Source organism: Schistocerca americana, chromosome 8, assembly GCF_021461395.2.
Source record: "Schistocerca americana isolate TAMUIC-IGC-003095 chromosome 8, iqSchAmer2.1, whole genome shotgun sequence".
NCBI classification, from domain to species: domain Eukaryota; kingdom Metazoa; phylum Arthropoda; class Insecta; order Orthoptera; family Acrididae; genus Schistocerca; species Schistocerca americana.
In genome coordinates this window covers 355,645,419-355,672,539 of record NC_060126.1, presented here as the reverse complement: position 1 = coordinate 355,672,539, position 27,121 = coordinate 355,645,419, and the positions used below count along the sequence as shown (strand labels likewise).

General features: G+C 43.6%; 2 protein-coding genes across 2 annotated transcripts in view; one reads left to right on the top strand and one right to left on the bottom strand.

Annotated features, from left to right (window-relative positions):
* LOC124545848 (tachykinin-like peptides receptor 99D) overlaps positions 1-27,121 on the bottom strand; it is a 367,394-nt gene that overhangs the window by 27,992 nt on the left and 312,281 nt on the right. The window lies entirely within an intron of this gene.
* Positions 8,402-11,682, top strand: LOC124545210. Its single transcript, XM_047124077.1, is given in 2 exon segments — positions 8,402-10,099; positions 10,102-11,682. Coding segments are annotated over 2 exon segments (2,079 nt in total). The 5' UTR covers positions 8,402-9,474; the 3' UTR covers positions 11,556-11,682.

The following is a 27,121-nucleotide window of genomic DNA, read 5'->3' as shown; positions in this document are numbered from 1 at the left end:
CAGCCACTGCCAATAATAATAAAAATAGTAATAATAAGATGCGTAACTTATCTGACAAAAGAAATAATTGTTTTTGGGGAATTTTGTTGTTTTGTATATAATTAAGTACAGTTTAGGGCCATAACGAAATAACGTGTAAGCTTCTCGCAGCTCTCTGTTACACAGTTTTGCGTAAGTGGGAGATTTCGTGCTGTTCCATTTTTTCAGACAAATGTACAAGGTCCCTAACAGATGCATTAGTTCAGGATTTTACTTCCGGCCTGAAAATCAGATATTCTTACGTTGCATCCACACAACAACTTGTGCTAACTGCTTGTTAAACGTTCGCTTGTAGTCACGCTTATTCGATTTCTCAATCAAAGGATGAGTTATCGCAGGGTCTGGTTCCTTCGTAGCTAACTTTTCCTCGTAATTTACTTTTCTGTTCCCAGAGTGAGATTTTCATCTTGCAGAGAAGTGTGCGCTGATATAAAATTTCCTGGCGGATTAAAGCTGTGTGCCGGACCGTGACTCGAACTCGGGACATTAGTCTTTCCTGTTCTACCAAATGAGCTACCGAAGCACGGCTCGCGACCCATCCTCACAGCTTTACTTTTTTCTTAGCATTTAAAATAGATTCAACCCAGCTCATGTTTATACTGCACACGAAAGCCGATTCCCGCATAGTAAACAGCCAACTCCAAACACAACGTGCGGTTTGTGGGAATGAATAAACTCAAGTACTAATGTCTACCAACATGGTCACTTGACCAGAATACAGATGAGGCGCTGCGATCCACAAGGGACCAAAGCACGCCACCGTCGATCCCACATTTAAGCGATTATCAGAGAAATCAGCGATACAGCTTTTCGTGAATTTTCATATACAGGGTGAGTCGCGTAAGACGTAACACCCCCATTATTCCGGGGGAGATTGCATGTATCGGCATGCGGTTTTCGGTGAATCATAGCCGACTATGGGGCACAGACGTTGGTACATGCACAATAATCACAACGTTTATATTGACCGAGATAATGAGGCAAGTACGTGTTTTTTAAATGGGCCGCTATACTTTTTTATCATCATTTGAAAGCTCTGGAAAAGACACGTATAGTGATGTAACGCATGTTGCTATTGTGACTGAAACATCGCTTAAAAGACGCTGGGAAATATTGTACGATTGAAGGTCGAGGCGGTCGGAAGCGGCTGCAGACTGTAAACACGCCTCGCGCGACCCGCAGGCCGAGTTGCCGTGCTCTATGCAGCATGCACGGCCTACGCTACGTAGGTAAATCCTCATCCGCCCTCTTTTAAGGAAAGTTTGAATCACAATAGCAACATGCGTTACATGACTATATGCGTCTTTTCCAGAGCGTTCGAATGATGATAAAATAAGTACAGCGGCCCATTTAAGAAACATGTACTTGCCTCATTATCTCGGTCAATATAAACGTTGTGATAATTGTGCATATACCAACGTATGTGCCCCATAGTCCGCTATGATTCGCCGAAAACCGTATGCCGATACGTGCAATCGCCCCCGGAATAAATGGGGTGTTACGTCTTACGCGACTCACCCTGTATACAGTGTCGGCTTACAGCACAGATAAGACTAATAGATATCAGAAGCATGAATAAATGTTACAATCTCACAATCACTGGTGATGTGCTTTAGGCTCATTTTATTCTCAGCGCCTCAAATGGATTACTGTATGATAAAATTCACAACTTCATATATAACTTATTCACAACCCCACAAATGGATTTACTGCCAGTACAACTTTAACATACACTGACGTCCGATCTAATTTTACTACATAGCGAGTGAATTAACATATCTGAGGAGTGTGCTATCATCTAACAGGATTTAGCTAACGGAGTAGAAAGTCTGCCGCAATGTGCTACCACCTGGTGGCAGAGAAGTAGTTCAGTGGCAAAGACCAGCTGCGCACATTGTGAACCGTGCACGTTCTTTATCAAACTCGTACGTATTTGGCCTGTAAGGCAATTACGACACCTGAGGTGCTCATGTGCAAAAGCTCCTTAAAACGTGCACAACTGATGCTCTACTCGAGACTCTGATGCCAAGTTTCATGGAGTCTAGAGTGAGCAGACCGCGGTAGATTTAAGTGCCGCATCTTTCAGATTGCAGAATCTATGCTACGTTTAACAGCATTCAAGGAAAAATAACCAATAAATTCGAGAGTTCAGGTGCTCACATGCTCTTGTGCTCCTAGACAGCAGCTGCTGCTGCTCGACAGTTTATCTGAACATATCGCAACAGTTTGCATTTGCACAGTTCGAAGACTGTCAAACTGATATCATGCTGCAGCACGATGGCACTCCTCCACATTGGGACTCTAAAGATAGAGGGCCAATGTCTACTAGATCCCGGAGCAGGACTTTCAGAAGCTACGATGTCGCATCAGAGCAGCAGCTGCACACATTAATGAGAACGTATTGGATCGGACATGGGAGGATGTGGAATATCGCGAAGAACTGGAATATTTCTTAGATATTCTGCGCACCACACCTGGCGCACGCGCTGAAATCTGTTAACGGCTACTAAGACTTTCGGTGTGTGTGAACATTATGCCTCAATCTGCAACTTTTTACCTATCACCATTTCTAAAATATACGTGATCAAAACTGCAAAGATCGTTATGATAAACCCTTAGGCTTGGATCACAATTTCGTAATGAAAAGTAAGCTAATGTTTAAGAGACTCTTCTGGAATAAACAGTGTGGAAAGTAGTGGGATACTAACGTCGTCATAATCATGACACGAATTTCTTTTTTGAGGCCATAATTACTGTGACGCATATGGGAGGACGACGGTTCAATCCCGCGTCCGGCCATCCTGATTTCCCCAAATCGCTCCAGGCAAATGCCTGGGTGGTTCCTTTGAAAGGGCACGGCCGACTTCCTTCCCCGTCCTCCCCTAATCCAATAACACAGATGACCTCGCTGTCTGGTCTCCTCCCCCAAACAACCCAACCCAAGCCAATTACTGTGGTAAGAACATCTCAGTATACAATTCATTCGAAGATGAATAGACAACTTTAAAAAGGGCAGTCATATAATTTGACACACAAATGTAGGTACAAGGAAGGGAACTGTGAAGAAAACTTGGATAAGAAAAGAAATGCTTCAATTGATCGACAGAAGGAGGAAGTACAAATATGTTCAGGGAGAGACAGGAATACTGAAATATAGGTCACTTAAGAATGAAACAAATAGGAAGTACAGCGAATTCACGCAGTAACGGGTTGTCGCGAATAGTAGAAGATGGTGTCGCGAATAGTAGAAGATAGAATTAAAATCATGTAGGCTGTAGGCTGGAAAATTATTGCTACAGATCAAGCGAGGCGGACGTGACCAGACTATCTCATGTGTAATGTGTAATGTGTACTCGACTAACAAGAGCGGAGTATGCAGTATCACGAGGCTCAAACACAGTTAGTGGCAACCCGTGGACACAGCAAACAGTGGAGAATGGCTAGTTCATCACGTAGGCATCACATGCTGCCGCGTGACTAGCCTACTCAGGGCTCAAAGTTCGGGGTGCTAGAACCTTCTAGAACCTTCTAGAACAAGTGGTGCCGGGTGCACTAACCCCTATAAAAGCGGATAGCCGCTAGATCGAAAGACAGTGATGGAGCGAGGTACTTAGGAAGCCGGTCCACGTCAGTCTGCGTCGGGATGCTGCAAGAGTTGCAGGAGAGTATTGAGCACATCAACAAGTAGGGACTTAGGCTGAATCGACACAGCTGACACTTAGTCTGGTGCGCTCGCCTCTGCTGTATTAGGACTTAGGTTTGGGAAGTTAGGGATGGCAACTGCATAGCCAGATAGACAATCATTGGAGACTGTATATAGAACCTTATTTAAATCACAAGTGCCAGGGGTACTTCCAGTATAATCGTTCTATACATCGAGTGTTCATATATGAAAGCTTCCCTAAGATCCTATCCGAGTTCCGTGCTCTAGCTCACCTTGCAGCCTTCTCTACAACGGAGCAGTGAGGAGTTGGCGGCCCACACCACCGAGACCTCATGCCAAGTAAGTTCTCTGACGCGCACCAACGCAGTCCTTCCACTCCCTCTCAGGACACGTCAGTAGGACACGACAGAGGTTTAGACCATTTTTCTGGTGCCAGGTGTGGGGTATAGGTGAGGTATCTACGGGTGAAGAAGCGACAGTATAGAGTACTGGAATAGGCAGAGGGGCGTTAAGTAGCACCAGCGTCGCAGAACGAGAGGGTCGACACATCGCGCCGTCGCAGAACGAGAGGGTCGACACACCGCGCAGCTGCGGAGCCAGAGGGTCGACGCAGCGCACCGTCGCGGGTCCAGGGGGTCGCCGCGGCACGTCTAAGCAGAAAGTGCTGATTCACGCCAACGCAGCACCAGCGTCGCATCGCGCCGCCGCCGGGGTAGAGAGGCGCCGGTCCGCGCCGTCCCAGCAGCTGTACCGTCTCGCACCGCGCTCATCTCGAGCGGATCTACGCGCCGCCACCGCGACGCGCCACATTCAGCGCCAGCCAGCAGGAGTCAAGGTTAGTGGAGATGTCAACCTCCAATGAAGTAGACTCGGGCGAAGGCCCGCAGACACTCTCCAGTGTAAGCAGGCTATATTTAAGTTATAGTGAGGCTACCAAGTTGGTACCCCATAAATTTGATGGGGACAGAGAAAGATTGGCCGAATTTATTGATAATTGCGATAATGCGTACCATTTAGTGAACCCTAGTTATAAGCAGGTGTTTCTGAAGTTCATTATTGGTCAGATAACGGGCTCAGCCCGCAGTAAACTATTGGTTAGGGATCATACAGAGACTTGGTCTGCCGTGAGGTCTATATTGTTGGAAAATTATGAGAGCAAACGCACAATTGACTACTATGCTTGTACTATGTTTAATAGTAGGCAGGGAAACGGTGAAAGTGTGGCTCAATGGGGCTCTCGCGTTGATTCTATGCAGTTCCACTTTCGAGAGGCAATGAAGAGGGTCATGGATGAGGACGAGATTGCAGGATGCAATGCGCTGATAGGGAAGCTAGGACGGGCCGTGTTCATACAGGGATTATACGACGAGAGAATAAAAACAGTAATACGGGCACAAGGCGAACGGCTAACCCTGTCAGAGGCTATTGACTTATCCGCAACGGAGGAATGTGCGATAACGTCCGAGCGAGATAAACGCCGAGTGGCGACTGCAAGCAGGACAGGACGGAAAAATAGTATGAAATGCTTTAGTTGCGGAAAAGAAGGGCATGTAGCGCGTGAATGTAGAACAAAGTATACCGTCCGAAAAACAGACGTGGTAAAGGGCGGCTCCCAGGGGACAGACCGAAATCGATTACCAGTCAAGGAAATTGACGTGCGGGAATTTAGGGGAAATGGGGGACGAGCTCAGTGTCCTCCACCCGTACGGCGTACAGCATGTAACCTACCGGGACACACACCCCCGTGTACCAAAGCCAAACCAGTGACATGCTTCACGTGTCACCGACACGGACACTATGCTCGAGATTGCCACGAAAGTAAATGGGTTAACATCCGTGGGAAGAATATGCAGGGAAACGAGAAGAGGGCGTAATGCCGCAGTTCCATTACGCTGCGTCAGGAATAATAAGAGCTGCCGAATGCACGGGCAAAAATGACTATATATGTGTGAGGAGCAAAGATGTAAAAGGAACTGAGACGAGATTACTAATAGATAGTGGCGCCCACATTAACCTCATTAAATCCAGGGTTTTGAGGGATGGTGTAAAGAAGGAAACCGACAGGGCAGTGACAATAAAGAGTATCGTCAATGAAGAGGTCAGGACGGAGGGTCCTGTATTAATCGAATTAAGTAGCGGTATAGGAAGAAAATGGGTTACTCAGTTTCAAGTTGTAAATGAATGTCTTGATCTGCCGTTTGATGGGTTACTTGGACGGGAGTTCCTGGACGAACATAAAGTCGTGCTGGATTATGGGCGACGGAGAATGTATGTGCAAGACGAATGGGTAGAATTACGAGAAGCGTGCGAAGAGGACACTGCAAATCGATTAGTTGCGCAAAGTGGTAAGATTGGGACGGAGGTAAGAGCCAGTTACGCAGATGTAGCGCGAGGAGATAAGGCGCCGGTCGAGGTTACGACGCGCGCGCGGGCAGTCGCTGGGAGACAAATAAGAGATAGCGGTCCAAGTTATACAGATAGTAAGGGTGGCGGTTGCTCCAAATACCCGACGAGGCGAGACAGCCGAGTGCCGGCTGCGCCAACTTGTAAGAATTGTGCGACGCCAGATGACAGTGCAGTTATTCGAAACGAAGAGCTGCCAGAACGAGCAAAGAAGCCCTGTAATATCACGACGAGTAGGCGTGACAAGTCACTAGCCCCGGAGGATCTGGAAGAAGTCAGGATAGGACCCCGGGAAGAGAGGTTTATAAGAGTCCGCGTGACGCGGAAAATAGGTAGGGGGGTAGTAATTCCCAAACAAGAGATTAGGCCAGGGGTCTATATACCAGAAGCCATAGTGGCCGTCCAAGATGGAACATGTATAACGAGCGTAATGAATACCCGAACCCAAGAAGTGCGGTTTAGGGTGCCGGAAGTACTAGCAGAAGAGGTCCCACCGCCCAGTAGCTACAAAGTTAGACGTGCACCCCAGAACAGGAGGATCGAGAGAAAAACGCGGCAAAAGTTGTTAACGGAAAATATGCGTATAGACCACTTAAATCGGGAGGAGCACAACGCCATACGGGAATTGTGCTTGGCGTATAACGACGTGTTTCACTTACCAGGGGACGTGCTCACCTACACTACCGTAGTGAAGCACCAGATCCCACTAACGCCGGAAGCTGAAGGGACAGTTATAAATCAAAGACCGTATCGCATCCCACAAGCTCAGCAGGATGCACTGCAAACGGAAATTCAGGGCATGTTGAGAGACGGCATAATCTCGCCGAGTACCAGTCCATTTAATTTCCCCTTGTTATTATTGCCAAAGAAACTTGATGCTAGTGGTAAACCCAAATGGAGAGTAGTTGTTGATTATAGGAAACTAAATGATGTCTCGATAAATATGGTTTACCCGTTACCTAGAATTGACGAAATTCTAGATAGTCTAGGAAAGGCAAAATATTTTTCAACGTTAGATCTCGCGAAGGGATACTACCAAGTATTAATAGATGAGAAGGATCGAAAAAAAACGGCATTTAGTACGCCGACGGGACATTACGAATATAATAGAATGGCCATGGGCTTAAAAACGGCCCCATCTACATTTCAACGGCTAATGAACACCGTGCTGACGGGCGTGCAAGGGAATAAAGTGTTCATTTATCTAGATGACATCGTCATCGTAGGTGCGTCGCTTGAGGAGCATAACGCACGCCTTGAAGAAGTATTTGAACATTTAAGAAAAGCGAATCTGCAGTTGCAGGTCGACAAATGCGAATTCTTGCGGACAGAAGTTACGTTCTTAGGACACGTTTTAACGGCAGAAGGTTTGAAACCCGATCCCACGAAAGTAACGGCAATAGAAAATTACCCGCCGCCAAAGACAACTACGGAATTGAAATGTTACCTGGGAATGGTCGGATATTACCGACGGTTTCTGAGCAATTTTAGTAAAATTGCCAAGCCTCTACATGAACTACTAAAAAAGGGAGTTCCGTACGAATGGGGCGAAGTGCAACAGGAAGCTTTCCAGACCTTGAAAGAGAAGTTAACCAAACCTCCAATACTACAGTACCCGGATTTCACTAAGGAATTTTTGGTAACCACAGACGCCAGCAAATACGCGGTAGGAGCGTATCTGAGTCAAGGTCCTATAGGAAAAGATTTACCGGTTGCGTATATATCGCGCACTCTCAATAAAGCAGAGATAAACTATAGTACAATAGAGCGAGAGTTAACTGCTATAGTGTGGGCTGTTAAATATTTTCGTCCTTATCTGTTTGGGAGGAAATTCAAAATACTCACGGACCACAAACCCCTGATGTGGTTAGGCAGTATCACAGATCCATCGTCTCGATTAATGAAACTTCGGCTAAAATTGGAGGAATATGATTACCAAGTCCTGTACAAGGAAGGGAAACAAAACCGCGTAGCTGATGCATTATCACGGATTCGGAGTGTACAAGACAGCGATAAGGAAGTACCGCAGGATAGCGGGAGGCAAGGAGAAATAAAGGCGGACGCCGCGCAGCGGGACGAGAACCGAGAAGTAGATAACGAGGCAGCGACAGAAGCAGTAGCGACAGCTGAGATAACTGACCCCGAGGAAACAGCTGACGCGACCGAGATAAGTGAAGACGGAGCCGCACCGCCGATAAACGAAGAAGACGTTCTAAGCGCAGAGGACAAATTGGAAATCCTAAAACAGATGCACATATCTCCCTTAGGAGGCCATCAGGGAATGGGAAGAACATATGCGCGAATAAAGCAGTACTGTACCTGGCCGGGTATGAAAGCCGATATAGAAAAATTCATAAGAATGTGTGAAAGTTGTCAAAAGAATAAGATAACCCAAGCAAAAACGAAGCAACCGATGGAACTAACGCCGACTCCCGAATTCGTATTTGAGCGATGTGACATCGATATAGTAGGTCCCTTACCAGTTACCCGAGTTGGCCACAAGTATATTTTGACCTTTCAAGACTCTCTTACGAAGTTTGTAATAGCTGAACCGATACCTCGACAGGACGCGGATACAGTAGCTCGAAAGTTAGTAGAAAACATTATTTTGAAGTTCGGCGTTCCGACCGCCCTATTAAGTGACATGGGGAGTAATTTTATTGGTGATACGATGAGACGAGTCTGCAAATTACTGAGAATTGAGAAGATACAAACAACGGCGTATCATCCGCAGTCGAACGGAGCATTAGAACGTACGCACCGCACGCTAACAGAGATGTTACGACATTACGTGAACCGGGACCAGACGGATTGGGACGAATGGGTATCGTTCGCATGTTTTGTGTACAACACAACACCACACAGTACCACGGGATACACTCCATTCCAGTTATTCTTCGGCAGGAAGTGTAATCTGCCAGGGTGGTTACAGAAGAAGCCAGCCAACGTGATCTACAATTATGATGATTACGTGACGGAAATCCGACAGCGACTGCAGTTAGTACACCAAGAGGCCCGTAAGGCAACACAGGAAAGCAAAATCAGGAATAAAAGCGATTACGATAAAACACAGAACCCGAGGGAATTTAAAAAAGACGATCGCGTATTACTGTATGATGAAAGCGTGCGTCGGGGACGCTCAAGGAAGTTAGACAGCCAGTGGCGAGGACCGTTTACTGTAGTAGATGTACAGGGACCGAACGTGATAATTAGACTGAAAGGAAATAAATGTATAAAAGTGCACGCGAATAGACTGAAGGAATTTTACTAAGCAGGCAAGAATATCTTTTAGTTGTTCGTGGTAGAGGAAGTGAACAGATTGCAGGCGATAGCAAAACAGGAGAGTGGCACGTGCGTTTCTATTACAGATGCCACTGATGAGGGCGTTGTGGATGACAGCGATATTCGGGAGTATATGGCAGATCGGACTCGCAGGACGCGAGGCAAACCCACAAGATGTAAGAGTGCAAAAATTCCAGTCTGCACCAGGAATGTATTACGACAACCAGGGCAGTGTGAAACTATACAGCACAACGTGGAGAGTGGTGACCTATTTCAACCTCAAGGAATTGCATGACAAATTTGAAGAGACGCAGGTGGGGGCCAATAGAGCGATAGCACATTGTATAAGTACGATGAATCAAGCAAAGTTAGATGCCAGAGAATGTGAAAATGTACAACAAACTGTAAAATGGCAGGTGGGAGAGATTTCTAAATCAAAGGACTTGATTGAGCAGTTGGCTAGACATGAACGGCCCAGAACCAAAAGGGGGATATTGAACTTTATTGGGGTAACAAGCAAGGTATTGTTTGGTACACTAGATGAAGATGATGCGGAATTCTTTAAAGCTAAGATAGATGTTTTAGAGGAACAGCAAAGGGAATTATTGCGATTGTCCAAGGAACAAGTAACCATTGTGAGGGCGTCACTGACGGGGGTGAACCAAACAATTAATGCAGTCACCAGGAATACTCAAATAATTGCGGATGGGATAAGGAAGTTGAGGATTACGAAAATAGTACCAACAGGAAGATACAACACACCCTGATTGTTTTGACTATTACGGAACAACTGATGCAAATCTCTAATATGTTCAATGAGCTCGAAAGGGAATATGATCTATTGATCTCTGCCATAGTTAATGCGCAGAAAGGGCTATTGGAACCACACTTGATTAACCCTGTACAAGTAGTCACGTATCTCGAACTGATAAAGGAGGACTTAAAAGACAAGAAATTTCCCGTTGAACTCACGAAGGACCAAGGGTATCTGTTACTTCGTATAATAGATATAGATGTAGTTCTTGCCGGCAATACCTTAAGTTATGTACTAAATATACCTTTAGTAGATAGTAGTGTATACACTTTATATAGAATATGGCCATTACCCGCAGAATATGATGCAACTAAGAAGTTATTTGCGTATATCGAGCCTGAACGAAACTTTCTACTTATTGACGATGCGAAACGACAGTACGCACTACTGTCTCGGGACCAATTGCAGTGTAAAACGGTTACGGCGAGAAATCAAATTTGTAAACAACGGTTCGTTCTGATGTCGACCTATGATCACGAGCGATGTGAAGCTCGAATGCTACAGCCTATAAGGGAAATTCCGAAAGATTGCAATCAAAAGTATGTCATACTGAACGAAAGTATCTGGACGCAGATACAGGACAATGAGTGGCTGTATGTCGCTCCCAAGGATGAAGGACTGACAATATTATGTAACGGATTACCCCCAAACGACCTTATTGTAAGGGGTACCGGAAAGTTAACCTTTACGAGTCAGTGTAAAGGATACGGTGCGCAGGTCATGTTACAAGCTGACCATATAATTAGTACTAATGTAAGTAAGAATGATATAGTACCTATGCTAAACTTAAATATAGATTGCTGTATCATAGACGAAACAAAGCAAGAGGTCACACGTATACCTATAGATTTACCCTTAGAACATATTGTTAGACACTTAGATGACCTCAAGGTAGCCAGTCACAAAGTGGATGAACTGCAGAGTGAAATAGAATATCAGCAGCGAACCACCTTTAGTGGATGGTCTAAGAGCGTATATTCCGTATGGGGGTATACGGGTTCAGTAGTGTTAGTTGTCTTAATTATATCATGTTGTTTATGCATCTATTGTAAGTGTTGCCGTATGTGTGGCAAAAGATTGTGTGAAATCGGAGGACATTGTTGCGCTAAAGTGTGTGTGACAAATACAGTGGTAGCGGATGGCCGCTGGGAACGAAGTGTTCGGTACACCCCTGCCCGACAAACCGAGCACTGTGAAGCGGCAGCAGAAGGTGGAGAGTATGAATTAAGTTGTACACGTCGCACTCCTCTCTCCGATAGGGTACAATGGAGAGAACAGAGTCAAACACCACAACTCTCTGAGCCCCGTGCCAGAGCAATGGAGCTGTCAAGCCCCAAGACAGACAGGAGATAACACAATTGTATGTTTATTGATTATCTTACCCTCCTGATGTATCCTAAATTGATGACAAATCAGATCTTTTGTATGTGTATAAAACTCAAATGTGTACTTATGTATGTAACTATTCTGTATGCTCTTGGTAAAAATTTGCAGCATTTTTTGAATATGTGACATAAATTTTGTTTGTTCTACGCACATTATGGACGGCACTCAACTGTATCTTATAACTTCTTGTGTTTTTTATTTTTATGCCATGTATTTTTCATGTTTATAACGTCAAGTCTTGATGGCAATAAAGACTGGTAAGTTTTACTGGCACCGCGAGTAGAAAACGAAAATTTTGTAATCTCGAGGGACCGAGCTTACAAAATTTTCCCCTGGGGATGGGGAGGTTTCGCGAATAGTAGAAGATGGTGTCGCGAATAGTAGAAGATAGAATTAAAATCATGTAGGCTGTAGGCTGGAAAAATATTGCTACAGATCAAGCGAGGCGGACGTGACCAGACTATCTCATGTGTAATGTGTAATGTGTACTCGACTAACAAGAGCGGAGTATGCAGTATCACGAGGCTCAAACACAGTTAGTGGCAACCCGTGGACACAGCAAACAGTGGAGAATGGCTAGTTCATCACGTAGGCATCACATGCTGCCGCGTGACTAGCCTACTCAGGGCTCAAAGTTCGGGGTGCTAGAACCTTCTAGAACCTTCTAGAACAAGTGGTGCCGGGTGCACTAACCCCTATAAAAGCGGATAGCCGCTAGATCGAAAGACAGTGATGGAGCGAGGTACTTAGGAAGCCGGTCCACGCCAGTCTGCGTCGGGATGCTGCAAGAGTTGCAGGAGAGTATTGAGCACATCAACAAGTAGGGACTTAGGCTGAATCGACACAGCTGACACTTAGTCTGGTGCGCTCGCCTCTGCTGTATTAGGACTTAGGTTTGGGAAGTTAGGGATGGCAACTGCATAGCCAGATAGACAATCATTGGAGACTGTATATAGAACCTTATTTAAATCACAAGTGCCAGGGGTACTTCCAGTATAATCGTTCTATACATCGAGTGTTCATATATGAAAGCTTCCCTAAGATCCTATCCGAGTTCCGTACTCTAGCTCACCTTGCAGCCTTCTCTACAACGGAGCAGTGAGGAGTTGGCGGCCCACACCACCGAGACCTCATGCCAAGTAAGTTCTCTGACGCGCACCAACGCAGTCCTTCCACTCCCTCTCAGGACACGTCAGTAGGACACGACAGGGTGTAGGAAAAATACGAGGAAATTGAGAAAGAAATAGCAGTCGGAAGGACAGGTTCAGGATAAAGAAACATCAAGCAACCTTCAGCGAGATTTAAAGCGAGAGTAGTAACATTTAAAATATTGTGAGAAATCTATTTCTAAAAGCACAGGAGAGGGCGGGTATGTGAAAAGAGTACATCGTAGGCCTTCAGGAGGGGTAGGACTTGTTTAATGACGTGGTTGAAGAAGAAATGGGAGTCAGTATGGAGGACGTAGTCAGAATTCATCAGAGGCATGGAAGACTTGATATCAGATGAGGCAGAAAGTATAGGTCACATTCTTTCAGAATGTCAAAAATCATTGGGGAATGTGGCAACCTCACGAATATTTGAGTTGGTGCGCAGAAGCTATGAGACGAAACATACCATCAAACTTCCGAAAAATATCATTCACATAACCCCGAAAACATCAAGGAAAGAGAAATGGGGGAACTACTTCGCAATCAGCTTAACACTTCTTGCATTTAATTTGCTGACAAGACTAATATACAGGAGAATGGAAAAGAAAGTTACGGATCTGTTGGATGACGATCAGATTGATTTTCGGAAACTTAAAGGCACCAGGGAATCAGTTTTCACACTGTGATTGAAAATGGATGGGAGACTAAAGAAAAGACTGATGACCATAGATCTTTAGTCCCATAGTGCTCAGAGCCATTTGAACTAAAGAAAATCAAAACACATTCATAGGATTTGTAGACTTAGAGAAAATATTCGACGATGTAAAAAGTGAAAGATGTCCGATAGTTTGAGAGAACAGAAGTAAACTATAGGGAAAAATGGACTCTAAAGCAACGTCGTGCGGAAACTTGAACAGATGAAGCAGAGTACCGAGCCACCGCCTGTTCGATTGACGACATCGATACGACGCCTTGGAGAACAACTTCGAGTTTTAGGCTTGAGTCAACCGACAGAACAGCGTATTGACAATCAGGCTGTCATACACATGAGGAAGGATACCTACGAAGGTGAAACAACAAGAGGCAAGAGACATATTGAAATTTCATGAAAGTACATTCAACAACACATTACAAAGACTATTAAATTCAAACGTTTTGAAAGCTCAAGTTAACTAACTTGATTCGTAAACTGTTTGAAGAATTAAGAAGAGAAATAATTAAGGAGGAATGTTGAGAGATAATTCGTTTTCTTTATTCATGTTTTGTTATCATACGTCGTGCACGATGTTTTTGTATATATGTTCCTTACCTCTTCGGGTAGTGTTCTCATAATTACTCTCTGCTCCGTCAGTTAGTTATTCTTGTTAAGCGCGTTGCGCTGGAATGGGATCTATTAAAGTGTACTTTTCAAATCTTGCTGAAATGGTTACTTATCATTAGTCAGTCAAGTCCACCGCATAAATGACTCTGCAATCGAATTATTTTGGAACGTCAGGATCTTTCAACATCGATACTACCTCATACTAAGATAACAACAAATATACTTAACATTTGATAAATTTATGTTAAAAATAATATTGCACATTATGCTGGAAAGTTTTATACTTTTCAGATTTAATACTACGTAATTAGTGCCAGTATACAATGCTCCCTACCGTTGCGCATCAAATATGTTAGTAATAAAATCGGCACTAAAACTAATCTTTTGTGTGAGTGTGCTGTTTAAACACATTTATTGCTTGGCTACTTGAGCCGCTGTGTCACATAAGAATATAAACTGGAGTCATAAATTATTGATGAAACAATCAGAGATGATCAAGTATCAGTCACGCAGATTTATCCCTCTGAGGTCTTCATTCTAGTTCCCCAATAATGCAATACCAATCGCCGTTATTTAGGTTTAATTTTTAAGCTACCAGTTTCGACGATACATTACGTCTTCAGGCCTATACAGTGAATGTTATAACAGGGCAATAAGTATATATTAAAATACAGAGCATATTTTAATATGTACTTATTGCTCTGTTATAATAGAGCGTCAAGAAGAAGCAGTCGACCTAGAGAGACGAAAGAATGTAATGACCGAGGAATCGTCAAAGAGGCACTCAGATCCATCATTACCATCGACTCGAAGTGCAGGTGGTGCATCAGTGACCTCAAAGACCACAAAAAGGCGTCGCACAGAAAGGAGGATGAGCTCACGTCGCCCCCCAGCGCCGACTGCCGTGACCACTGTACACCAACATGCCCAGTTGCAGTGGTGTCGGGCACATCGGCCTTGAATCCCACTGAGTGGTGTAGAATTGTCTTCAGTGATGAGTCCCGCTTCGAACTGAGTCCCAATGGCCAGTGAAGACTTTTCTGGAGATACTCCGGACAACGGTGGGATACCGACCTGACTGTTGCCAGCCAAACATCCCGCCAACGAGGAGTGATGCTCTGGGGTGGCAGGACCCCTTTGATTGCCATCTGCGGCATCCTTACGGCAGAGCGCTACGGTGAAGACATCCTACGCCACGTTTGGTTGCTCTTCATGGCAAACCATCCTGGGCTTACATTTCAGTAAGACAATGCCCGCCTGCACAGGGTGAGATTTTCTACTGTTTGTCTCCGTGCCTGGAAAACCGTACGTACACCAGCGAGGTCGCAGAATTTCTTCAAACGTGAGAACGGTGATAGCATTACGGGCTGGGCCCTCCAACCAGCTCGGGATTTTGACAATTTAACGTGTCAGCTGGACAGAAATTGGATTGATATCCAGTAGGAAGACATCCAACAACCCTATCGAAAACGCTTGCATAAGGGCCAGAGACAGATCAAAGGGTTATTGACTCTCTGTGCGTGTACATCATATCTCCCGATTTCCGCCTATTCAGATAGTTCCTTCACGGAGCGTCCTTCCCTTTTTGATCTTTGAGTTTGTATAGGCCTTCTCAGCCATGAAATGAATCCGTGGACCTCCGCCTCTGGACAAAACGACGTGAAGACCATATCCAACAGTGTTGTGGATTTGAGAATATTCCAAAATTATTCGTGGGGACTTGTTTACTTGCCAGAAATAATCGTCAGGTTGACTTCTTATTGAACCTCTGAAATGTTACACATAAAACGGAAGTGCATCATATCTGTACCGCTGGGCGTTCTTTTCCCCTACTATCAACGAAGAGATGAAGCTTTCAACGCCTTCCAAAATTCCTCGCCACGTCTGAACATCAACATTAATAAACTGATACGACGGCAGCAGTACTCTACACTCAAGCGGAATTGATCAATAAAAAGCACATTCCTCCATTCATTCTATGTCCTATCGCCAGCGACACAAGCAGCCTGTTAGGGTGCCAAGCCGAGAGGGCACCAGGGACGCCCAGGTGAAAAATTTACGTATGTCATAATAAGTAGCGAAAACGACCCATTCCCACACTCACTAGATTTAGATTTATTTTTAATGGTCTTATCAAGAGCACAAGGAGAGGCATCTAAATTGTGATGGAGTGAGGGAAAGTATGGGGGCACCAAACGATAAGTTTGTGTAGGGAAAGGGAGGCGGGGGTGGAATAACTACAACCGCTGAGGAAGCTGTGATCTCTGCACAAGATATTTTTGCAAACATAGTTGGATTTTGTCGTGCATTTAATGATAGATGTAGGCCCCGTTGTGGGATGGTGGGTACTTCCGCTCGGCTTGTACTGGCGCACGAAGAATAATTCCTGTGCTTCGGGACCACCATTTCTTGACCATTCAGCGCTGATGAAACTATGTCCCTAGTCTCACTTGCTTCAGAGTGTCCGTGGACTCTAGCCTACGTAACAGCAAATTCACGATGTTAAATTACGAACTTCGTCCAGAGTTTACAAGAGGTAGTAATAGTGTTATAATCATCACCTCGAAAAAGTAACGTTATTACTTTTTTATTTGTTTGCCGGTAGATGTCTCCAGTTCTGACACGCAGTGAATTCCTTGCGCCATGATAGGAGCCAAAGCTGATTGGTGCAGTCTATTGAAGAACTGACGTAACGTACGGTAATTCGTTTAAAGCTGAACAAGAATACAGCAATGAATGTTATTCTTTGACTTTGTCAATTGTGAGATACATGATCTGTTGATTTAAAACAAGCGTAGATAAAAATCCTACGTCAAGATCTTAGATTTTCTTTATTGATTATCGGTTTCGACTCATTGTCGAGCCATCTTCAGATCTAAAATGAAATATCGTAGTTGGTTACGCGAGCTGACAACGTTCATCACTAATCAAACATTGTTACAGTGGCCATGTCGCCATACATGTGTACAAACGATCGACAGCAATGTTAATTTAAACAACCAACTATGGTTTTTCATTTTAGATCTGAAGATAGCTCGTCAATAAGCTGAAAAGGACAATCAATAAAGAAACTTTGCGATCTTAACGTAGAATTTTTATCTGCACACAGCAACAATGAAGACTGAGTTGGTGGAAATGTACGGCAATAATACACCATCATAGTGGACTGATTTTAGGTGGCGCTGACGCTTCCAGCGTTCTCAGACGAGTCTGAATTGGCAGACCATGTCTCTGTGAAGAACCGGGAATCACAAGAGAAATGGAGACACTGGTCTTTGATTGTATCCATACTGGATGAGAGGTCGTGGTTGTGCATGTCAATGTTAAAAAATATATAGGCTCAACCACTTGTTTATAGTGTAAAACACTAAGATTGACGCGTTTCGGAAGTCAAGCTTCCGTCATCAGAATAATAAAAAGTAAAAGAACCTGTTAAAACTCGCTAAAATGGAACATGTACCAGGCACTATAAAATTGATAATAAAATTAAAACATCGTGGCTACTTCCCTTGTTGCAGCCGTGTCTTTCAAGGTGCATCTCCACATAGTCGTCAAAATATAAAGAACTCTAAAATGGTGTCGCCTATGGTGTTCAACATCTATCCACATGGCTCTCTCCTCTATCGTCGTAAACCGCCCGTGCGTCTTCGTTAATACCACACACCACGTAGCCAAACACGACACTGAAATGCGAGTGAGCTCTTACTTTCGCAGTCCTTACGTGAATGTTACATTGGTGACAGTAGAATCGTTCTACAGTCCTCTTCGATTTCCGATTCTCTAAATTTTATCAATAGTGTCCCGCGAAAATAACTTCTTCCCTCGAGGGATTCCTATTTGAGTTCCCGAAGCATCTCCGCAACACTTGCCCGTTGCTCGAACCTGCCGGTAACAAATCTAGCAGACAGTCTACGAATTGCTTCCATGTCTTCCTTTAATCCGACCTGGTACATACCCAAAACACTCGAACAGTACTCATGAATAGGTAGCACTAGCATCCTATGTGCCGTCTCCCTTACAAATGAACGACAGTTTCCCAAAACTCTCCCAATAAACCGAAGTCGACCACTCGCCTTTCCTACGACAACCATGTCGCTTAGCAATGTTAGGCTCAGATATTTAAACGACGTGGCTGTGTCAAGCAGGACACTACTAACACTGTATTCGAACACTGTGGGTTTGTTTTTCCTACTCGTCTGCATTAACTTACATTTTTCTATATTTCGTAACACCAACTAGAAATTTTGTCTGAGTCATCTTATATCCCTCTACAGTCGCTCAACTTCGACACCTTCCCGTACTCCACAGCAAACAACCGCAGACTGCTGCCCACCCTGTCCACCAGATCATTTATGAATATTGAAAATAACAGCGGGTTTATCAGACTCTCCTGTGTCACTCGTCACGGCACCTTTGTCTCTGGTGAACACTCACTGTCGTGAACAACGTATTTGGTTCTGCTGTTTGCGAACGCTTCGAGCCACTCATATATCTGGGAACCTATTTCATATGCTCGTACCTTCGTCAACAGTCTGCACTGGGGCACCGTATCAAATGCTTTTCGGAAATATAGAAATATGAAATCTGCCGGTTGCCCCTCATTGACAGTTCGCATTTTATCATGTGAGAAAAGGGCTAGCAGTTTCACACGAGCGTCGTTTTCTAAAACCGTGCTGATTCGCGGACAGAAGCTTTCCGGTCTCAAGGAAATTTTCTAACTTTTCTATATTCGAACTCAGAATATGTTCAAGAATTGTGCAGCAAACCGATATTGGTCTGTATTTTCAGTTCGTGGGAGAATCTTGACAATCATTTTTAAGGAAAGCTGACATTTCACTTCTCAGATTTTCTCTTTCCTTGATTACATGAGACTCTACACAGTGGTGTAGATTCCATCTGTAGTCCTCCGATGATGCAGCTCTTAACACGCTTTATATAGAGAAAGAAGAAACAAAACGTGCTGAGGATTTCCAATGATAACATTCCTATTGCATGGAGCCCATATCTACTCTCTATTTGCTTCAATATACCATAAAATGTCGTCTTTATTGAAACAGATATCACTTCACTAACATTTACCCTATGATAAACGAGCGTTCGTGAAATTATTCTTTTGGAACGGATACATGAAGCATATTCAACGACTTGTGTACTTTTAAACCCATCGCACCTAATGGAGCGTGCAGGGGTTCTTCACATTGTCTTGTTAACGTCTAATTAAAAAGGCGAAGAATATTATTAATGTCCTGATAGGTGGTGTCGGTGTCTTGATACTTGAATGGTTGCTTAACAGGAGACACAAGTATTTAAATAGGACCTCCGTGTAATGGAGAACGGAAAAGCTGGGGATGAAAGCTTTCAAAACTGCGAATAGAAGATTACCTACTTTTTCGTTAGCTAAAATGTTTTTCTAATCAAGGAAACACTCGATTATGAGGGAAACCGACCGTGCATACGGGCTGTATTGAGAGTAAACACAAACTGAGTGCATCAGCTGCGTCTGTAAACGTTGTTTCAGACAACAACTGCCGCTTTTATCATCGCTCGTCCGACAAAACGAAATGAGAAGCGCGTTTGGGATTTTTCCCTCTCAAAAATTTAATCTCCCATCTGACCTCGTTTTCATTCAATTTGCAGAAATACGCCAGATCACTACGAATCCAAATTAATGGAACAAGGATGGTAGAGAACGTTACCTACCACTGTACCAAACTGGAGTCTGGTATTTTAAGCTAACGAAAATCAGTGGAAAATCACTGTGTAATCGACTGGCGTGAAAAGTTAACCAATTAATGAACTTGTAAAGGCTGCACGGAAATGCGTTAATTCATTCATCATGTTACGCAAATACCACTAAGACGGATATTGAATAGCACGAGGTGTTTGTTAACAAAAAGAGGAGAAACTGCAGTAACAATAATCTATCACCATACTGTGAATTTTAAAATTTTCCTGGCGAACTGAATACTTGAAGAAAATTCGGGCTTAAAGCCAGTCGTCGTCAACTATACTCCACGATATTTCGACTGGGTATCTGCCATTTGAGCCATAGAGGACTGACGAAAACGTCCTCCGTTCCGCACTGTAAGTAATCCACGCATGTGTCAAAATTATGTTGACAGACGGACCACATAACTCGGTGGCAGCGCCCTCGCTGGTGAAACTGCGGAACTCAGCTGTCCTCGGCGTTGCCGCTGGTCACGGCCGTTGGCGCACTCTGTAGTCTTTGGTTCAAGCAACTATTTGTCATTTCTTTCCCTGTTTCACTGAAAAATAGAGCGAGGGAAAAACGACTATCTATATGTTTGCGTATGAGTCCTTATTTCTCGTTATCTTATCTTTGTGGGCCTTACACGCTGTTTATGTTGGCGGCAGAAGAATCGTTCAGCAGTCAACTTCAAGTGCCGATTCTCTAAATTTTCTCAACAGCGTTTCTCGGAAAGGACGCCACCTTCCCATCAGGGAAGTGGGATGGAAACAGGGTCCCCATCCCAATTTCGATATAAAATTGATGTGAAGGTTAATTAAATCGATCAATTAATAACCCCCCCCCCCCCGACACACAATTTGATCATCATAGCCTGTTTCATGCAATCTACGCACATGCCAGGAGAAACACTATCAAATGGCTCAAATGGCTCTGAGCACTATGGGACTTAACATATGAGGTCGTCAGTCCCCTAGAACTTAGAACTACTTAAACCTAACTAACCTAAGGACATCAGACACATTCATGCCCAAGGCAGGATTCGAACCTGCGACCGTAGCGGTCTCGCGGTTCCAGACTGAAGCGCCTAGAACCGCTTGGCCACAACGGCCGGTGAAACACTATCATTTCGAGGTTCCGAAACAAGCTATAATTCAAGTGATGTGTACTTTATAATTAGAGGTTATGGGCTAGGAAAAAACATAGGACTTGCGGTAACACCAGTTTTTAAATCCGCAATCGTGACGATAATAACAAAAATAGTCATGATTCCACAAGAATAGACACAGCCGATTTCTATTTGTTTTAATTCCAAAACTAGTTTAGTTTTGAGAGAAGCATATGCATCCAAACGTTCACCAATTATACCATACTTTGTAATAGAACCTTCTATAATACTTTACCACATCTCTCTCTCTTGTGATACATCAAAAAACAAATACCATCTGACTGTTGACATCGAGCATATTACATATACATGTGGCGCTCCAGTGAAGTCGCTTCCACAGATCTGCACAAAGTTTTGTTGATTCACTGGAGGAAGGCGATATCCAACAGACTATCAATCACAAGAGTGGGTTCCAGTACTGTTCCTTCATAAGCAGTTCAATGTATTGTTGTTTTGGCTGTAACATATCCAAGCTGTGTATAACTACAGCTTTGTACACTGCCATACGCTTTTTCCTTCTACCATGATTTCGAGGTCTGTGTCAGGTGCTAGATCTACAGTAATACGTTTGATCTACTGGATCTCACAGAAAGCTGAACATCACATGGTGTAAACTATACAACTCCCACAACACACAGGTTGGTAGAAATAAAACACAAAGACGATGTTTCTCATTGATAATCATGTGGAAGACATCACAAGATATGGAAATTGTAAGAGTTTGCGGCATTGTAGAGCGTTTCCAACAGCTATCCAAAGATGATGGCCTGTATAGTTACTCTCTTCTTCCACAGTGACAGTGTAGCAGATGTCTCAGTGTTCTGTTTTGAAGAGCATCATTTCCTCATTTTGCAGTCATGTACATGATTACTGTTCTGGTGTTGACCATCGCCGGAAGGCGCTGTTCACAATATGCGTGCGGTAGTAGAAATAAATAGAGATACTGTTATCTTACTGGTGAAAAAATCCAGGGCGTCGCAGTATATGGAAATAAGATGAGTCTGCAGTGTTGAGGAACACTTCAAAAAAAACTATCTGAAAGTTATGACCTCTACATTTTATCCGTTGTTATACTATGACAAGTAACAAATATCCACCAAGGCTCTCTCCATCTCAAACAAGTGGCATCAGTTAATCATTATGTGGTAATCAACAGCGTACCAATGGATGGATGGGATGGCAAAGACACCTTTCTTGTGGGACAATGTACTGTAATATGCACCACAGTTGACAGCATAACCAATTTTCGCAATTTTACCAGCTGTTCCATAATTTCAGCGTCAGTCCATGACACAGCAGATTGCTTCTCAATTTCTGTATCATCGCTAAATCACCCCTACACTACTTTGCAAGTACTATACACTAGATCGCGAACACAAATATATGATTCTGGAGTATGGGCATTTAGTCATATGCATCATACACTAGATTTCAAATGCTGCTAAATGACAGTGCAGTACGTCCATTCAGCCATATACACCAAAGTATACCAGACAGCATCTTATACCGATACAGTTAGGTTATCTACATATTTGTAGCACATCGATCATAGTGCAGCAATTAAGATTATGACTGGCCATCTTCCGATGTGTGAATGGGCGTCACAGAGTTATGTCGCATTCGTAGGATAAAGTCAGAAATTGACATATCCTTCCCACATCGTCCTTGACCAATCCTCCCAGCAACACGGTTACCAATATAATCTGCAAATGACCAGAAGTACGAAGATCCCACACCCACTACATTCCACGTCTCGTGAAAAAACAGGGCGAGCTGTTCCGTAGCTGCAGTTCAGCGAAGAATTTTCAGCACCAGTCTTACCAACGGCACCCATTCGTATGCACAAGATCTCTCCAGATGTGTGCATGTCGAGGAGGGTAGCACCCTTTATCGGTGTATAGTAGACATGAGAGTGTTGCTGTGATATAACAGATGGTTCTAGGCGCTTCAGTCTGGAACCGCAAGACCACTACGGTCGCAGGTTCGAATCCTGCCTCGGACATGGATGTGTGTGATGTCCTTAGGTTAGTTAGGTTTAAGTAGTTCGAAGTTATAGGGGACGGATGACCACAGATATTAAGTCCCATAGTGCTCAGAGCCATTTGAACCATATTAGACCTGTAGAATGCAACGCTCTTAATACTCTAATGCGGTATTCATTTCTCCAGCATCAGACATGCAAACACCCTGCAAGTATCCAACCCCAATCGCTACGCCGACAAACTTTAAATTGATAAAACTACTTCCTTCTACACCATTCTGGTGTCCTAGAATGGTATCATCAGTGTGTCCGCCACCGGTAGCTGAATGGTCAGCGTGACGGATTGTCACTCCTCTGGGCCCGGGTTCGATTCCCGGCTAAGTCGGGGAATTTTCTCCGCCCAGAGACTGGATGTTGTGCTGCACTCATCATCATCGTATCATCCTCATCGACTACAGGTCGCCGAAGTGGCGTCAAATTGAAAAACCGGCACCTGGCGAACGGTCCGCCCGATACCCTAGCCATACGATAAAATAAAATAAATAAATAAATCGTCGGTGTATGTCCGCTGCTCGATCTGCTTGTAAATCTACTGGAACAAAGTCAAGAGGCTGCTGTTCTGTCTCTTAGGAAATTAATGGATTTTGTACGTCTTTTAAAGTCGGAAATGTACATACTCTAAATCACACTTCCCACGTAACACGGTTACTATTGCACTACTGGCCATTAAAATTGCTACACCAAGAAAAAATGCAGATGCTAAACGGGTATGCATTGGACAAATATTCATTTTCACGCAATTTTGGTACATAGATCCTGAGAAATCAGTATCCAGAACAACCACATCTGTCCGTAATAACGCCTTGATACGCCTGGGAATTGAGTCAAACAGCGCTTGGATGCCGTGTACTGGTACAGCTGCCCATGCAGCTTTAACACTACACCACAGTTCATCAAGAGTAGTGACTGGCGTATTGTGACGAGCCAGTTGCTCGGCCACCATTGACCAGACATTTCCAATTGGTGAGAGATCTGGAGAACGTGCTGGCCAGGGCAGCAGTCGAACATTTTCTGTATCTAGAAAGGCCCGTACAAGACCTGCAGTATGCGGTCGTGTATTATCCTGCTGAAATGTAGGGTTTCGCAGGGATCGAATGAAGAGTAGAGCCACGGGTCATAACACATCTAAAATGTAACGTCCACTGTTCAAAGTGCCGTAAATGCGAACAAGAGGTGACCGAGACATGTAACCAATGGCACCCCATACCATCAAACCGGGTGATACGCCAGTATGGCGATGACGAATACACGCTTCCCATGTGCGTTTACCGCGATGTCGCCAAACACGGATGCGACCATCATGATGCTGTAAACAGAAGCTGGATTCATCCGAAACAATGAACTTTTGCCATTCGTGCACCCAGATTCGTCGTTGAGTACACCATCGCAGGCGCTCCTGACTGTGATGCAGCGTCAAGGGTAACCACAGCCATGGTCTCCGAGCTGATAGTCCATGCTGCTGCAAACATCGTCGAATTGTTCGTCAGATGGTTGTTGTCTTGCAAATGTCCCCGTCTGTTGACTCAGGGATCGAGACGTGGCTGCACGATCCGTTACAGCCATGAGGATAAGATGCCTGTCATCTCGAGTGCTAGTGATACGAGGCCGTTGGGATCCAGCACGGCGTTCCGTATTACCCTCCTGAACCCACCGATTCCATATTCTGCTATCAGTCATTGGATCTTGAAGAACGCGAACAGCAATGTCGCGATTCGATAAACCGTAATCGCGATAGGCTACAATCCGATCCTTATCAAATTCGGAAACATGATGGTACGCATATCTCCTTACACGAGGCATCACAACAACGTTTCACCAGGCAACGCTAGTCAGCTGCTGTTTGTGTATGAGAAATCAGTTGGAAACTTTCCTCATGTCAGCAGGTTGCAGGTGTCGCCACCGGCACCATCCTTGTGTGAGTGCTCTGAAAAGCTAATCATTTGCATATCACAGCATCTTCTTCCAGTCAGTTAAATTTCGCGCTGTAGCACGTCATGTTAGTGGTGTAGCAATTTTATTGGCCAGTAGTGTAATATCAGTACTGGTTTCGACAGACGCGGCTATGTCTCACTAGGAAACAGAGCGAGGGAAAACCTACGTGGCTGTTTTTGATAGCTGATACGTTCAGGTATCACCCACGCCCCGCTGCATAAAAATGCACACGAAGAAGGTGCTACTTCTTACAAGGGAGTAAGCACACGACTAGTAGCCAAAAGAGATGTAATAGACTTACTGCTGTTTACAGTAGCACTACCACGGCTCTGGTAGGATTCCTCTTGCACAAAGAAGTCATGGTCTGATGTTAGGTAGTTTTTCTCATGTGTAGGAGAATATAGTAATTTCGTCCTAACAGAATGTGTCTTGAATACATACACCTTCCTCACACTATTAAAAGTGTTATATGTGGCATCGGTCAACTCTCCTACAGAACACTCTTGGGAATGGTTTTATTCTGATAAACACATTGATTCTTCTCCCTAAAAGTTATGGAATAATACTGCTTGCGAGAACCAACCGTAATTTGGTAATATCTGTATTCGACTTCATGTATGAGAACACAGTTATGGATTGGGCACCTGTGTTTTTCCTGCTTTAATATAGCGCCTCTGTGTTATACTTATGTCGCCTCTGTTGAAGTATGTGACACAAAAACCCGAGTGGTTTACGTGGGAAGAGGAGTTAAAACTGAATGCAGCCAGAGAATAATTTTTATGCTATCCACATTTTTAATTGCAGCACTTAAGACGCATGTTCAGGTAAAATGGTTGTAGTGTTGTGACGCTACAACGCCGTCCTTGCTATGAATTTTTTCGCTTACTTAACGCATGAAACTGTTTGTATACGATATATTGTCTAGCCTAAATATGTATTGTAAATACTATGTTTAAATTGTGTAATATTTAACACTGGCAAGTCAGGGCATATTTAGTTAACGTTGAAGTCAGAGAGATTGTTTTGTACTTTATAATGGAAGTGTTGCAGTTACATTCCACCCGACAATAACACCAAGTAGGTTCCTTCCGATCCTTACCTTACTGAACCGAGTGTGTCATGCCATTATCAAGAAAAAATATGTTAATTATCAAATTATTTGCATAGACGGTGAAGTGTAAATTTGAGACTGTTTTGAACGATTGGTTATCGTAGTTAATTTTTGCACTTAATACGCTTATGCCAACCGTAGTAACGTAATAATAGACTTAAGTAATAGATTTGATTATTAAGATCTATTTCAACGCATATTCAGCTGAAGTTAGTTCAAGGATATTTCATGAAACTATAAAGCTTGTTCCACCTGGCAACCGCCCAATTAACGAATTATTATCATTCAAAACATAGTTAATCAATTATTGGCAATATATTTCCTTATCAGTAGATTAAAATATGCAAAGTACTTAATTTTAGAGACAGTATGACAGTCCATTATTCAAAATCTGTGTTGTCAGCGTTGCACTTAGCTGACAAATTATGAACAAAATAATTATCAAAATACTTATTGAAAGTTAACCATTATGGTGTGCGTACTGTAAGAACTTCGGTACACACACCATCAGATTATTAGACTTGTCGCTCTAACGAAGTAGGCGAGTGCCAGTAATATGTCTCGTGGTCTTATCATGGCGTGTTTATCTTCTGCCGTTAGGTCAGACGATAGAAATGCCACTTGCACGCTTAGAGTAGCAGATTGATGGTGACAAACTTTAAACAGAACTTGATTAATTTTCACACACATTTATTAAAATAATAAAAATCATAGACATCACTTAACTTGATTCTGGATGCTATTTACAATTGACAATCTCAAGTTCCTTTGGTCTTGGTACGTTATTCTTATTCTCACATATCTCTGATACTTGAATAAGTGTCTATTCATTTATCTTCATGGCTATGTACAGGAATATGATAATCTTCTTAGGTGCAGACTGAAACTTGACTATTGACTGGTACAGACTAATGCAGACTAATGCAGACTGATGCAGACTAATGCAGACTGATGCAGACTGACTAATCGGAGGTCTGAACACTCGTCATAATACCTTGCGCGTTCAGGTGTGATCCGAGAGGAGAAAAGGTTCTACGTTAGCAGCAATCTCATTGGCTGCATAACATATTAATACACGGATCATCGGAAGCAGAATTTGGTCTGT